This window comes from Procambarus clarkii, chromosome 47, assembly GCF_040958095.1.
Source record: "Procambarus clarkii isolate CNS0578487 chromosome 47, FALCON_Pclarkii_2.0, whole genome shotgun sequence".
Lineage (NCBI taxonomy): Eukaryota > Metazoa > Arthropoda > Malacostraca > Decapoda > Cambaridae > Procambarus > Procambarus clarkii.
The window spans coordinates 28,768,523-28,783,522 of record NC_091196.1 but is presented as its reverse complement, the minus strand read 5'-3'; the positions used below and the strand labels follow the sequence as shown (position 1 = coordinate 28,783,522).

At 46.9% G+C, this 15,000-nt stretch overlaps 1 protein-coding gene across 1 annotated transcript; it reads right to left on the bottom strand.

The window, feature by feature from the left end:
- Positions 1-9,068: 9,068 nt before the first annotated feature.
- Positions 9,069-11,148, bottom strand: LOC123763076 (myosin light chain kinase, smooth muscle-like). Its single transcript, XM_069302358.1, has 2 exons — positions 10,969-11,148; positions 9,069-9,746 (listed from the first exon to the last, which is right to left on the bottom strand). Exons 1-2 carry the CDS (start codon positions 11,146-11,148, stop codon positions 9,069-9,071), a joined length of 858 nt encoding a protein of 285 aa, XP_069158459.1.
- Positions 11,149-15,000: the final 3,852 nt, after the last annotated feature.

Below are 15,000 nucleotides of genomic sequence, written 5' to 3'. Positions count from 1 at the left end.
GGGAAGGGAATTATCAGGAGAAGCCATTACGACTATATACAAAGAGAGCTACCAAGCTATTACGACTTTAAACAAACGAAGGGAACTACCAAGCCATTACGACTATTGTGTCGACTACGAGTCGACACAATCGACTTGAGAATGGTCCAGGACGGACCGAAACGTCGTCGTCCCTTCACCTTCTAGTGTGTGGTCTGGTCAACAAACTTTAGCCAAGTTATTGTGACTCATCGCCTCCATTACGACTATACACAAACAAAGGGAACTAACAAGCCATTACGATTATATACAAACGATTCTGATCGGACAATCGATGAAATCAAGAGAGCTATGAAGAGGCCAAGGAAGTTGACCTCTTTATAGTCAACGAAGAAGTGATCAAGTTCCCGTGGACTCTCTCGTATGCTAGAAGCTGTGCGAACATGCACGAGCAGATCTGTTTTTTTCTGCAATAGCTGCTGAGGGACATATTGAACAGTCCATCCCCAAAACTCTTCTGCAAGTTAGAAGTATCACCAGACGGTGTCGTGACACGGTAACTGATAAAATAACGATGGAAGAACAAGCCACTGACTGACTGACTGTACGACTGGAGAATGAAGTTGCAGCTGAACACCTGAATCATTACGGATGAAAAATAGGTGACCGGGAGAGAGATTCTGTAACAGTAAGATTTTATCTCGGATGAAAGTATTCATGATGAGTCGGGATGCAAACGAAAGTAGAGCAACAGAGTTGCAAAATTTGCAACGACAGAAAGAGGTGACCTCATTGACCACTACAAGTGACAAGTGCCCATCTTAGAGACATCAGCAAAGCGTCTGAAGAAAACATTAGAAATCACACACATTTCACAGAATTTTTTCAGTGTCAGAGTAATTAACGGATGCAATGCACTAGGAAGTGATGTGGTGGAGGCTGACTCTATACACAGTTTCAAATGTAGATATGATAGAGCCCAGTAGGCTCAGGAATCTGTACACCAGTTGATTGACGGTTGAGAGGCGGGACCAAAGAGCCAAAGCTCAACCCCCGCAAGCACAATTAGGTGAGTACATTGTTTGTGTTAGGAAAAAACACATAAACACTGTTCCTTTAAGATTCACCAACTTTGCTCTCGCAAGAAACTTATCTTTAGGAGTTAATAAAATCTTGATCAACTTCTTTTTGACGATCTGTTTACTTGAGAGTTCAACAATTCCCAGCTGCGTCTAGGTAAAACAGGATGAACAACCCAGCAAATCCTTCCCTCCCACCGGGGGCTGCTCTACATGCTGCTATGATGGTAAATAATTTCACTCACAGGATGAGTGACGCTGCATAATTGAGACCTGCATGGATGAGGTATCTGGAGGTTTGCAATTATATTATTCCCTCTCATGTTTTTGAAGATATCCTCTTGATGAATCCCAAATTTTGCCAGTGTAAGTTACTAATCACAAGTCCTTGTTTGGGTAATCAACTCCAAAAAGACGTGAATTCAACCAATATATCATAGTCCAACTTGTGAATTGTGAAATACACAGATAAAGTGTAAATTTGATCTCATACATAGCTCCTGACGTGAATTATGTAACCCTTCATATTGTATAAAGCAGCTGTATAAATACACATATGTAATTGTGTTAGTTAAAACAAAACAAAAAACGCTTCCCAATGGACTTGCCCTTCAGGGCACAATTTAAATTTCAAATCAGGCCACGAGGGCAGAGGACGTGGAAAATGGAGAGCAGGAACCTGGTCTTGTGGGGCGGGGGAGGGAGGAGGGGGAACGTTTGGGGAAGGGAAGGAGGGAGGGGTAGATGGGGGTGTTGGAGGGGGGGAGGGGACGAGAGGGTGTGGGCTATACGAATGCAGGTGGTGGATGGTCGGCAGGTCAGAGGTCAGCGCGAGGGAGGGGGTGGACACTCTGGTTCAGCCTTCGCCGCCACCACCGCAGGCGAACGTCAACATTTTTTCCCCCTCTTCGAGCTCTGGAGGCTGGAGTTAACGGAGACGCACGCGGGGGGTAACAGAAAGCCAAATAGAAGCCGGCTAAGCAGCTAAACATCACTGTTACAGCCCAGCTCCGTGGCCCGGAGAAGTTCACTACTGGTTCTCCATAGCCATTCCTACTTGCAACTTTTTGTTCCTAGTAGCTGAATCTATAACACCACCAACAGCAGCAGCAACAGCAGCAGCAGGAGCGGCAGGAGCAGCAGCAGCAGCAACAGCAGCAGCAGCAACAGCAGCAGCAGCAACAGCAGGAGCAGCAACAGCAGCAGCAGCAACAGCAGCAGCAGCAGCAACAGAAGCAGCAGGAGCGGCAGGAGCAGCAGCAGCAGCAGCAGCAGCAACAGCAACAGCAGCAACAGCAGCAGCACCAGTACAGCCTGAGAGAAGACGTCGGGTTAAGGCGTGCACCAGCGGGTCCTTCCTTCCCTCCGTAGAAAACAAGATCAAATGCAGGTCAAGGCGGATCCCCAGATAACGCGATAATTTTCTGAACCCTTCGTCTCGTATCAACACCACCAACAGTCCACTTAAAAATGAGTTGCAATCTTCCTCTTACAAAATACAAATAATCCAAACTAAACTCCCCGTAAAAATACCTTTACAAAACGGCCACCATGACACATTTTCAAGTGTCAACAGAATGTGTTATCTGAGGTTCAGTAATCAAATAATTCGAGACGAGATATCTTGGCTACAGGAGGCGGAAATGGTGCAGTGTAGCATGGCCGAGGATTATCATAATGACAAGCGGGAACATATTGCTGCCTGCCCGAGCTCCTCCTCATCCTACTCCTCCTCATCCTACTCCTCCTCATCCTACTCCTCCTCATCCTACTCCTCCTCATCCTACTCCTCCTCATCCTACTTTTCTTCCTGCTTCTCCTTCTCCACCCAAGCGTTCAGATGCAGCCATTTTCTCTATGAGATCCACCTGCCGAATACGCCAAGTCCTTCAGATTCAGCGCAAGCCGCTCCTGTGTACGTTCCACATGTTGCTAAATTGAAATGGAAATTTTGCCCCAAGGGATGAGTTTCTTGGGCAGCGTCATTCATCCTGTGAGTGAATATACCGCTATAGTGATAGTATTGGGTAGCGTTATTCATCCTGTGAGTGAACATACCGCCATAGTGACAGTATTGGGTAGCGTTATTCATCCTGTGGGTGAACATACCGCCATAGTGACAGTATTGGGCAGCGTCACTCATCCTGTGAGTGGACATACCGCCATAGTGACAGTATTGGGTAGCGTCACTCATCCTGTGAGTGGACACACCGCCATAGTGACAGTATTGGGCAGCGCCATTCATCCTGTGAGTGGACACACCACCACAGCAGCATGTACAACACCCCACAAAAGGAAGAAACCCCGCTGGGTTGTTCATCCTGTCACTTGTACCCAGACACAGCTGGGACTTTCTTAACTTTATTATTATCAACATCTTTAGTGACAAAAATTAATTACAATTTTGTCTAATCTGAGGAATTCAATTAGGTCTTATTAGAGTGAGGCTAATGCTTCTTAACTGTCTCAAGTGAACAGCTTTACAAAACAAGGAGATTAACATTTGTCAAGGACTACTTTCCTTACTGCCAAGGACTATGCGTAAGCGTCGGGAACTGGAGGCCAAACACAAGGTAGCAGCTGGGAGAGAAAATCCTACAGGAGTCAGGATGAGAGAAAGATCTGGGGGTTGATATCACACCAGACCTGTCCCTCTGAAGCCCACATCAAAAGGATAACATCAGCGGCGTATGCGAGACTGGCGAACGTAAGAACTGCCTACCTTGAGGTTACCTTGAGGTGCTTCCGGGGCTTAGCGTCCCCGCGGCCCGGTCGTCGACCAGGCCTCCTGGTTGCCGGACTGATCAACCAGGCTGTTGGACGCGGCTGCTCGCAGCCTGACGTATGAGTCACAGCCTGGTTGATCAGGTATCCTTTGGAGGTGCTTATCCAGTTCTCTCTTGAACACTGTGAGGGGATTGCCAGTTATGCCCCTTATGTGTAGCCTGCATGCCTGCAGAAACTTGCGTCAGGAATCTTTCAGAACCTTGTATACCTCATGTTTCAGTCCAATACTGGAGTATGCGACTCCAGCCTGGAGTCCACATCTAGTCAAATACAAAACGAAGTTAGAAAAGATTCAGAGGTATGCCACCAGGCTAGTCCCCGAGCTGAAAGGAATGAGTTATGAGGAAAGATTACTAGAACTGAACCTCATGACACTGGAAGACAAAAAGAGTTAGGGGGAGACATGATCACTACCTACAAAATTTTCCGAGGAATTGATAGGGTATATAAAAACAAACTGTTTAACACTGGTGGTACGCGAACAAGGGGACACAGGTGGAAACTGAGTACCCAAATGAGCCACAGGGACGTTAGAAAGAACTTTTTCAGTGTCAGCGTAGTTAACAGATGGAATTCATTAGGCAGTGATGTGGTGGAGTCAGACTCCATACACAGTTTCAAATGTGGATATGATAGAACCTAATAGGCTCAGGAATCTGTACACCAGTTGATTGACAGTTGAGAGGCGGGACCAAAGAGCCAGAGCTCAACCCCCGCCAGCACGCCCGAGGAGTATACCTGTTGCCAGGTACGCCAGTGGGCGACCCACCGGTGCCCTCAGCGAGCCCCGACGCTGCCACACAAGCAATGTCTGCCTCAATTTCTGGCCGCTCCAGCCATCCACAGTTGGTAATCAGAGCGCTGCTCACTTGCTACCGCAGCAGTTGGGGCTGTTATGTTGTTGTTATAGACTCAGCTACTTGGAACAAGTTCCAAGAAGCACGGGCTATGGCGAGCCCGTAACTTATCTCGCACGGGAGCGGGGCAAGTAGCACGGGCTAGGGTGAACCCGTAGTGGACTTACCTGGCACAGGGGCGGTGTGTGGGGCTGTTAGACAGACTAATAGCTATATTGACCTTAAGACTAGGCCTATGTCAGAATGGGACGAGGGGAGCCATTCAGTTCCATGGCTTCTGGGACAAATAACTTATCGACTGATGAAGATTAGGCCACCACAAGAGCATGAACTTGACCTCCGGGCATGAATAGCCCGTAGGCGGTGTAGACATTTGGAGTGAATGTGGTCTTTAGTCGTGTAGAATCTTCAAGTGTGTCTGAGTCCCTGCTTTGCCTGGACGGTAGAGAGCGACGGTCCCACTTCATGCAGGTCGGAGTTCAATTCCCGACAGTCCAAGTGGTTGGGCCACAATTCCTTTCCCTCTGTCCCATCCTAAATCCTTATCCTGACCCTTTCCAAGTGCTGTATAGTCGTAATGGCTTGGCGCTTTCCCCCTGATAGTTCCCTTCCTTCTGGATCCCTACGACGATCGGCATATGCTGTTCTTATATATATACATATCATATACTGCTTTGGTATACCTAGAATATGCATCTTGCATGCGTAGCATATTCTATTCTTGTATGTATACCGTATGTTCCTCTTGAATACTTAGCAATCTACTATTCCTGTATAAGTAGCATATAGGTTGTTCATGCAAGTATACCTATATCTTGCTCTGTATACGAAGTAAATGCTGCTATTGTATACATAGCATATGCTGCTCTTCAGTAAATAGCATATTCTGCCCATGTATACATAGCATATGCTGCTCTTGAGTGAATAGCATATTCTGCCCGTGTATACATAGCATATGTTGCTCCTGAGTGTATAGCATATTCTGCCCGTGTATACCTAGCATAGACTGTACTTACAAATATAGTATATGCTGCTCTTGTATGTTTAATGATATGCTGCTCTAGTATACACAACAAATGCTACTCTTGTATACGAAGCAGAAGCAAGTCTTGTATACATATGCTGTTCCTGTCAGTATAGCATATGCTGCTGTTATATACGCAAGGAATGGAACCCAGAAGGCCCGTTGATCCAAGTCAACACTCGACCATCTGGCCAGACGAAGTAGTATACTATTTGAACAAATCCACAAGGGCCGTGACGAGGGTTCGAACCTGCATCCGGGAGCATCCCAGTCGCTGCCTTAATCGACTGAGCTACCACACGGTATAAGAATTGCAACCAGAAATTCTACTGAATTTACTTGGATCCTGCAGCCTCTCCGAGACACAAACCTACCGAACCACTGGCTCTGGACGGTAGAGCGACGGTCTCGCTTCATGCAGGTCGGCGTTCAATCCCCGACCGTCCAAGTGGTTGGACACCCATTCCTTCCCCCCCCCGTCCCATCCCAAATCCTTATCCTGATCCCTTCCCAGTGCTATATAGTCGTAATAGTTCCCTTCTCCCTTCCGAGACACAAACCAGGATTTTACACAACTCCACCCCAGGCACACGAGCTATGTCAATAGGCCGTCCTACCTCTTCGCCCTTACTTCATTACACTGTTCATTTGATACATCACGCTATTGTGATTCCTGTGTGTAATAGAATACTATTTCTCACCGAGGTCATAAATAGACTATGGGAGAGGTGGGAAGGAATAGGGGGGGTAGAGAGAGAGAGAGAGAGAGGGAGAGAGAGAGAGAGAGAGAGAGAGAGAGAGAGAGAGAGAGAGAGAGAGAGAGAGAGAGAAAGAGAGAGAGAGAGAGAGAGAGAGAGAGAGAGAGAGAGAGAGAGAGAGAGAGAGAGAGAGAGAGAGAGAGAGAGAAAGAGAGAGAGAGAGAGAGAGAGAGAGAGAGAGAGAGAGAGAGAGAGAGAGAGAGAGAGAGAGAGAGAGAGAGAGAGAGAGAGAGAGAGAGAGAGAGAGGGGGGGCTAGGAAGGGGGTGCAGCAAGTGTTGGTGGTACCATCTTCTTCTTCCTCCTCTTCTTCTACCTCTCATCTTCACTACATTCCTGATGCTCGACTCAATCAGCAGGTGGAACAGGTGAGGTGTTCATTACTGGTGGTGTTGGAGTGGTATTTCTGCATGATATCACGTCGGTCAACCAGTGAAGGGTGATGGAGTATGTTGAACCACACACACACACACACACACACACACACACACACACACACACACACACACACACACACACACACACACACACACACACACACACACACACACACAACTGGGGGGCCTGGTAGCCTGGTGGATAGCGCACAGGACTCGTAATTCTGTGGCGCGGGTTCGATTCCCGCACCAGGCAGAAACAAATGGGCAAAGTTTCTTTTACCCTGAATGCCCCTGTTACCTAGCAGTAAATAGGTACCTTGGAGTCAGTCAGCTGTCATGGGCTTCTTGGTGTGTGTGTGTGTGTGTGTGTGTGTGTGTGTGTGTGTGTGGTGTGGAGAGAGGAAAAAAAATAGTAGTTAGTAAACAGTTGATTGACAGTTGAGAGGCGGGCCGAAAGAGCAAAGCTCAACCCCCGCAAACACAACTAGGTGAATACAACTAGGTGAATACACACACACACACACACACACACACACACACACACGTCAGTGTATGCATGTGTATATGACTTTTTATTTTCCGTAAACATGTCTTTTCTGTTAATTCCTTGCATATCGTTGTTGTTGTTTTAGATTCCGCTACACGGAACAAAAAGGTACAAGTAGCATGGACTATGGTGAGCCCGTAGTGGACTTACCTGGCACAGTATCGGGGCCGTAACTGGTTAAGCGATTGTTACGCGATCCTTAAGTTCCCTTTGGCTCTCCCATTATTTCCCTTCCCAAGACCGGCAGTGTGAGGATAAGCCGAATCTTGAGATTGGTGTTAAGACACGATTGTAAACGCTTTTTGCCGCGTGATTGGTGATCAGCGAGACGCCAGGTGTGTCTCTGACGCAATATTGAAATTGAAATTGAAATAAGTTGATTGAGGTAAAATACACACCAAGGGATGAGGAAGCTCAAGCTATCCTCACCCCGTGACGCAGTATGAGCCTCTCGCTACACCAATCAGTAGAGTAATAAGCTCCTCCATCTTTATTAACAATTACGTTAATAAACGTATATTTGTTCACGTTTGTTGTTTATGTTAAAACTTTACTGACCATTGCCACGCTAATCTGCAGGAATTATTGTCCCAAGTGACCAGTTCTAAGCTCCAGACTAATTAAGTCCGTCTTGAATCGATTTGAGGTAGACGGACCCTAGGAGGGAGCCTTATGCGTGTGTGAGATCATCCTGGACGTAAGTTCGAACCCTCATCACGGCCCATGTGGATTTATTCAGCTTGATTCCAGTTCTAGGCGGAGGTGACCGATAAGGACCTCCCCACTGTTGGACCCCTTATCCGGTAAAGTGCACCCCGGGATTACGGACGCCTTGCTCACGTCTTAGTTGGTTAAGCGGAGGCATTTGCGTGCAACATTGCACACAGTTGCAAGCATGACTAAGTAAAATCGACGCTTTATCCATGCTCTCCGTTCAGTGCTGGGGATGTTCTTCGGGTCTCCTGGCGATTTTTTTGGCTCTTTGTTTAAGAACGTGAAGACAAATGACATTTGAATTCTAAGTGTGTCCATCTTATCCATCTATATTCTATCATCCCATATCCACCATCCACATTACGACTTACCTAGTCGCTTGTTCATAAACCAGTTCATAAACCATTATGCTTACTCATTCATCAATCCAGCTATCTGTTCTTCATTAGTTCTTCATTCTTCTTTAATCCAGCAAACTCATTCACACATTCACCAAACGTACCCATCCCATAAACCACATTTAACCCAGCCCCCGTCCCACCCTTTCCCTCCCTCTTCCACATTCTGATCCCATCCAATAACCTATCCATAAATCCTAGCCCACTCTTAACGAACAGTAGTTGAAGAGACGACCATATCGGATCGAATCGTCCCATCCAGAATCAATAAGTGTGACGTACCATAAAGGGTTTCAGTGACAGCTTGTCGTATTGGCCTCTTCCTAGCTGGCCAAGATCTTCGTATACGTATCTTCCTCAGCATCACTTGCCTCTGTGGCTCTATCAAGGAGAAAAGAGTAGGAATAGCAGAATAAAGAGCAACAGAGTGAGTATAAAGGTAGAATATGATGAATAGGTAGAGAAAACGAGGTGAAAGGCTAAGGGAAATGAAAAAAAATTATATGTAGGATGAAAATTATGAGGACAGGTGGAGCCTGAGGACATATTAATGTGATAATGGTTGCTTCATTGTCTCCTGGACACCATCCGGCTTCTCTGCCCCCAGGTCATCATCCGGTCTCGCTGTCTCCTGGTCACCGTCCGGTCTCGCTGTCTCTAGGTCATCGTCCGGCCTCGCTGTCTCTAGGTCACCATCCGGCCTCGCTGTCTCTAGGTCATCGTCCGGTCTCGCTGTCTCTAGGTCATCGTCCGGTCTCGCTGTCTCTAGGTCATCGTCCGGCCTCGCTGTCTCCTGGTCACCGTCCGGCCTCGCTGTCTCCAGGTCATCGTCCGGTCTCGCTGTCTCTAGGTCATCGTCCGGCCTCGCTGTCTCTAGGTCACCGTCCGGCCTCGCTGTCTCTAGGTCATCGTCCGGTCTCGCTGTCTCTAGGTCACCGTCCGGTCTCGCTGTCTCTAGGTCACCGTCCGGCCTCGCTGTCTCTAGGTCATCGTCCGGTCTCGCTGTCTCTAGGTCATCGTCCGGCCTCGCTGTCTCTAGGTCACCGTCCGGCCTCGCTGTCTCTAGGTCATCGTCCGGCCTCGCTGTCTCTAGGTCATCGTCCGGCCTCGCTGTCTCTAGGTCACCGTCCGGCCTCGCTGTCTCCTGGTCACCGTCCGGTCTCGCTGTCTCTAGGTCACCATCCGGCCTAGCTGTCTCTAGGTCACCATCCGGCCTCGCTGTCTCCTGGCCACCGTCAACCACGGGAGGATCGCCCCATCAATACCACACAAGAGATAATCACTCACCCACAACAAGCTGGAAAAGTCCAGCCAGCGCTTAATGCCTCTCGCAGCTGCTTGGCAGGAGGAATAAAATTGTGAATTTTGTCCAGCCACTTCCACAACAGTTCAGTTGGAGGTGCCCAAAGGCTAGGAGAGGGGGGGGGGGGCTCATTACGACCCTGGAGTCTAAAGGCTAGATGCCTCATTAATTAAGACTGATGGACGCACCAGAAATAATTCTCTCTCTCTCTACCTCCTCTTAATAACACGAGCAAATATTTCCCAGTTAATTTGTTAATTAGTTCACTGCTGTATAATTAGCATCAGCTGATTTAGAATTAGGTGGCGAAGGGTATAATCAGAGGATTTAATTTTGCAAAAATAGGGTAGGTGTTGGGGGCGTGAATACGACGTTGATGCATCAGGCTGTAAAGCATTTATTACTTGGCTTTAACCTCTATTCAGAAACATTGTAACGAAATATTATCCAAACTGCTCATTTGCTTCGTTAGTATAACGTGCGGTATGAACCACGGGTACGAATACAATAGCGAATGTCTATACAGCTCAAAAAAACTCTGATCTAGTAAATATTACACGATATTTAAAGTTGTAAACTATATTAAGTCAATTAAGAAAATCAAATGGAACAATGAGGTGACTGGAACCAGCGATCAGGATGGCGTCAGTTGCGCACCTTACCCCCTGTCTGAATAAGCCACTTATTATAATTTATTCATTTATTATCAATAAGACGTTACGAAGTGGAGACGTTGACTAAGCACTAAAATTAGTTTTGTTATTTCTTCGTTAAACAAAGACAAAGTCAGGTCATCTTATCTGTGAATTTCAGTTTAACACAGCGAGGAGTGTTGTTGTATCAACACTCATGTCATGTATATGTATCATGTCTCCTCTTTCCACAGGGAACCACACCATAACTGGTCTGATCCCCCGCAATGTACCATCCAGAGTGGTCTGACCCCTTCCCACCATACAGTGTACCTTCCAAAGTGGTCTGAACCCTCCTCCTCCCCATACCATCCAACGTGACTGACCCCCACAATGAGCCATCCAATGTAGTCTGACCCCCTACAGTGCACCATTCAAAGTTGACATGACCACAATAGACTACCATACAATGCGATTTGACCTTCCCAGTGAACCATGCAAAATGGTTTTACCTCCATAGGGAACCATCCAATGGGACCCATATACCTGACTTCCACATGGAACCACTCAGAGAGGTCTAATCTTAACTTCCCACCTGAGACATATGGTCCTCCTCGCTGTATATCTGGTAGTGACGTTGTCAAGAGAATAGATAATGGATTGCGATTACAACCCCCTCGTTTGTCATTCATCATCACTGCCTTATTCGTTAATATTTTAAACATTCTAGCGAATTACCTATAAACGTCTGCCAAAACTTTGGATAATACACTTACATATGTGAGTGAGTGCAGGCTAACCTACACTCACATGTGTGTATTGGGCTGACCTATACTTACATGTGTGAGTATGGGGCTGATCTACACTCACATGTGTGAGTACAGGATACAGAGGGCTGACCTGCATATACCCATCACATCTCTGAATATACCAAACCCTCACAGCAATGTAAATTACAGTAGCAACGGGCTTCCATTTTATGCAAATCAAGTCAACGCTTCTGGAGTGGGTGTATAGCGACCACTGCATCACAATAACCACACCTTCAGTTAGAGTAGGGCAGGGTTTGGTAGGGTAGCGTAGGGTAGGGTAGCGTAGGGTAGAGTAGGGTTCGGTAGGGTATGGTTGAATTCTGGCCGTCCCCACGATTGGAGAAGCATCACATAAGTAACCTACTATTGGGGTCTCTCCAGACAGGACTCTCTTTAACTGCTGGGTCACTAATCCCTGTCAAAGCACACAGCTACTCTTCCTGTGGATTGTGGAGTACAGACAATGGCTTCACACAGGCCTGCTGATACTGGTAATTCATCGTTGATTTTTTTCCGAATTACCGGAAAAACAGGCAGATGGTTCTACAATTATCTGACTAACAGAGCCCGCTGTGTAATAGTCAACAAAATAAAATCCGATCAATCAACCGTGAGGAGCTCAGTCCCCCAGGGTACTGTGTTTGCTCCAGTACTTTATCAGCCTCATATCTGACATAGACAAGGACACAATCTATAGTACTGTATCTTCCTTTGCAGATGACACTTGGATTTTTATACGAGTAGACTACATAGAGGACACGGCAAACCTCCAATCAGATGTAAATAAGGTCTTTCAATTGGCTACAGAAAACAGTATGGTGTTTAACGAAGATAAGTTCCAGCTCATGTGCCTCGGAAAAAATGAAAATATATAACGGAAACCACGTACAAAAGCAGTCAAATCATTACATAGAACGAAAGCAATGTAAAGGATCCGGGTATACTCATGTCGGAAGACCTTACCTTTAAAGAACACAATAAAGTAGCCGTCACAACTGCAAGAAAAATGGCAGGTTGGATAACAAGAGCCTTACACACTAGAGATGCTATACCGATGATGATACTTTTCTAGACGCTTGTGCTCTCTAGAGTGGCATACTTCTGCACAATGACAGCCCCTTTCAAAGCTGGAGAAACTTTTGACCTAGAGAGCGTGCAGAGAACCTTTACTGCTAGAATCCCCACAGTAAAACATCTAAACTTCTAGGACCAACTATATTGCCTAAACCTGTATTCTCTTGAGCGCAGGTGGGAGGGATATATAATAATTTACATATGGAAAATAGTAGAGGGGCTGGTCCCAAACCTGCACACAGAAATAACACCACATGAGACCAGAAGGTATGGCAGGATGTGCAGAATACTCCCATTGAAAAGCAGAGGTGCAACATGTACTCTGAGAGAGAACTCTATCAACATCAGAGGCCCGAGACTGTTCAACACTTCCACTACACATAAGAGGCATAACTGGCCCATCTTTCACAGTGAACAAGAGAGAACTTGACAAGAACCTCCAAAAGATACCTGATCAACCAGGCTGTGACTCATACGTCAGACTACGAGCAGCTGCGTCCAACAGCCTGGTTGACCAGTTTAGCAACGAGGAAACCTGGTCGAAAACCGGGCCACGTGGACGCTAAACCCCGAAACCATCTCAAAGTAACCTCAAGGTAACGGTAGATAGCTAGCTGGAGTGGCAGATCTGGTCACCAGGAGCAGACTGTCACCTCGTAGCGATGTCATGCCATCACCTCTTTACTTCTAAGTACTATTGGGCCGTCGTACATACCATCTTTTGGGCTGAAACCCAAGACAAGGCTGAAGGAAGGCTGGGCGCATCTTGCTTCTTCCAGATCCGGACAGTGAGTGGCTCTCCCTGCCAGTGACACAAGCTGACCATGTCTGATCGCCCTCTCCCATTGGCTACCACTCAACGTCATCTTCTTACGTCACATTTCACATGTGCCCAAGAACCTTCTCGAAGGTTTCCCATACCTGGTTGAATATTAGCGACCAGTAGAGATCGACTGAAATATATTAGACGATCTACCAATGTCTCGTCTGACCCCCATCCCCACATATACCAACAACCAAAACTTCCTAAACACGGATGAGGAGGGAAATAACTCTCAGGGTAGATGCTGTGTATTTTGTGTAAGAATGTGACTCATAGCAGCAACCTAAGTTATCCCAGCCAATGTTCACCCTGACCGAGGGAGTACGAATATACCTTTCTTATTTGTACTTTCACTATGCCACCGGAGTTTCGAAAGCATCAACAGTGTCGGGTATCGTCTGTGAGAACAGGTTGTTATGACTGTGCTATTTTGCCGCTCCACACGTATGATTGAGAGCAGGATAAATCCTGCCAAGCTATATCACTATATTCCCGTGTAATGGAGAGCGGTGCGCACCACACCTCCCTACAGCGCTGCCTCCTACGCATTAAAGAAAATTACATTGAGGAGCGTGACGTCTTGAAGCGCCATCACTTCATCTGTCTTAAACGGGCGATTACCTCCGGAGGTGAATTTCAGAGCATCGTGACCTGGAGAAAATCTTCCCAGCGTCCTCTCCTCCTTCTCTGGTAGTCTCATATATTTACATCTCTAAGTAATATTCTTCTTGTGATAAATGGGGCAAAATCTTTAGTCTTACGGGTGTCTAAGTGGCGCCAGTTTACGAGGACGGATTCTGATGCTCATGTATCACGATGAACAGACAGCATATAATATAGTATTATGCAATATATTTTATGCATCATATGGCCGTGATGGTGCGTCAGAGACCCCGAGGAGGTATAACCTGTCCCCACAACTCTCGAACAACACCATTATGTTGTAATTTAAGATCCTACAACAACAACCCTGTCCCCTTCCTCCTCCCCCCCCCCCAAAGTTCCACCCATTCATCCCCCTACCCTGGGCAAACCTCCTCGCCATGCGCATACTACGGACACGCCCACGTCACGGGCACGCTCCGGGCACGCTCTAGACACGCCCACCCCCCAAGCACGCCCACGACACGATACAGCTCTGAGGGAGGAGAGACCATAAATATAAGTGAATCGTAGTGAGAGGTAAGGTTTAAGACGGGCCTCGTCTTCACTATATTACGACGTCTTCGCCCCAAGTGCCACAAGAGCCACATAGTTGGTGCCAGGGTGAACATCATAGTGGGTGCCATAGCAGGCTCCCTAGCCAGTGCCACAGCCGGTGACAGAGCAACTGTCATAATGAGTGTCATAGTGAGTGCCGTATTGAGTCCCATAGCGAGTGTCATAGCAGTAGAAGGCTTAAGGAAGGAGGTAGGTTATGAGGGCAGTAATGAGGTGGTTATAATGGTGATAATGAGGGTTTTTGCTGTTATCTATTTTCCCCCTTAAAGTTGGCCATTCCTTAACAATGGTAACCAGCGTACGTATACATCATCGACTGTCGTACATGGACAGAATCAGAGATCTGTTCTACATATTGCGCAGCGGGTTAGCCACAGTATAGGGGATTGTGGTGCTTGTAGCAAGCTATAACCCAACCTACACACACAATTAAACATACGTTCATTAACATCTTTCCTACATAGGATTCGAGAGCTTTTGCCTCCTCTTGTGATGATGGAGGGTTTGCCAGAGTGCCAAACATGGTGCCAGGAAGACGAGAGAGGGAGGGGAATTAGGAGGGCGAGGGGGGGAGAAGGGGGGTAGTCTGTTCTAGCGTGAACGACAATAGGACA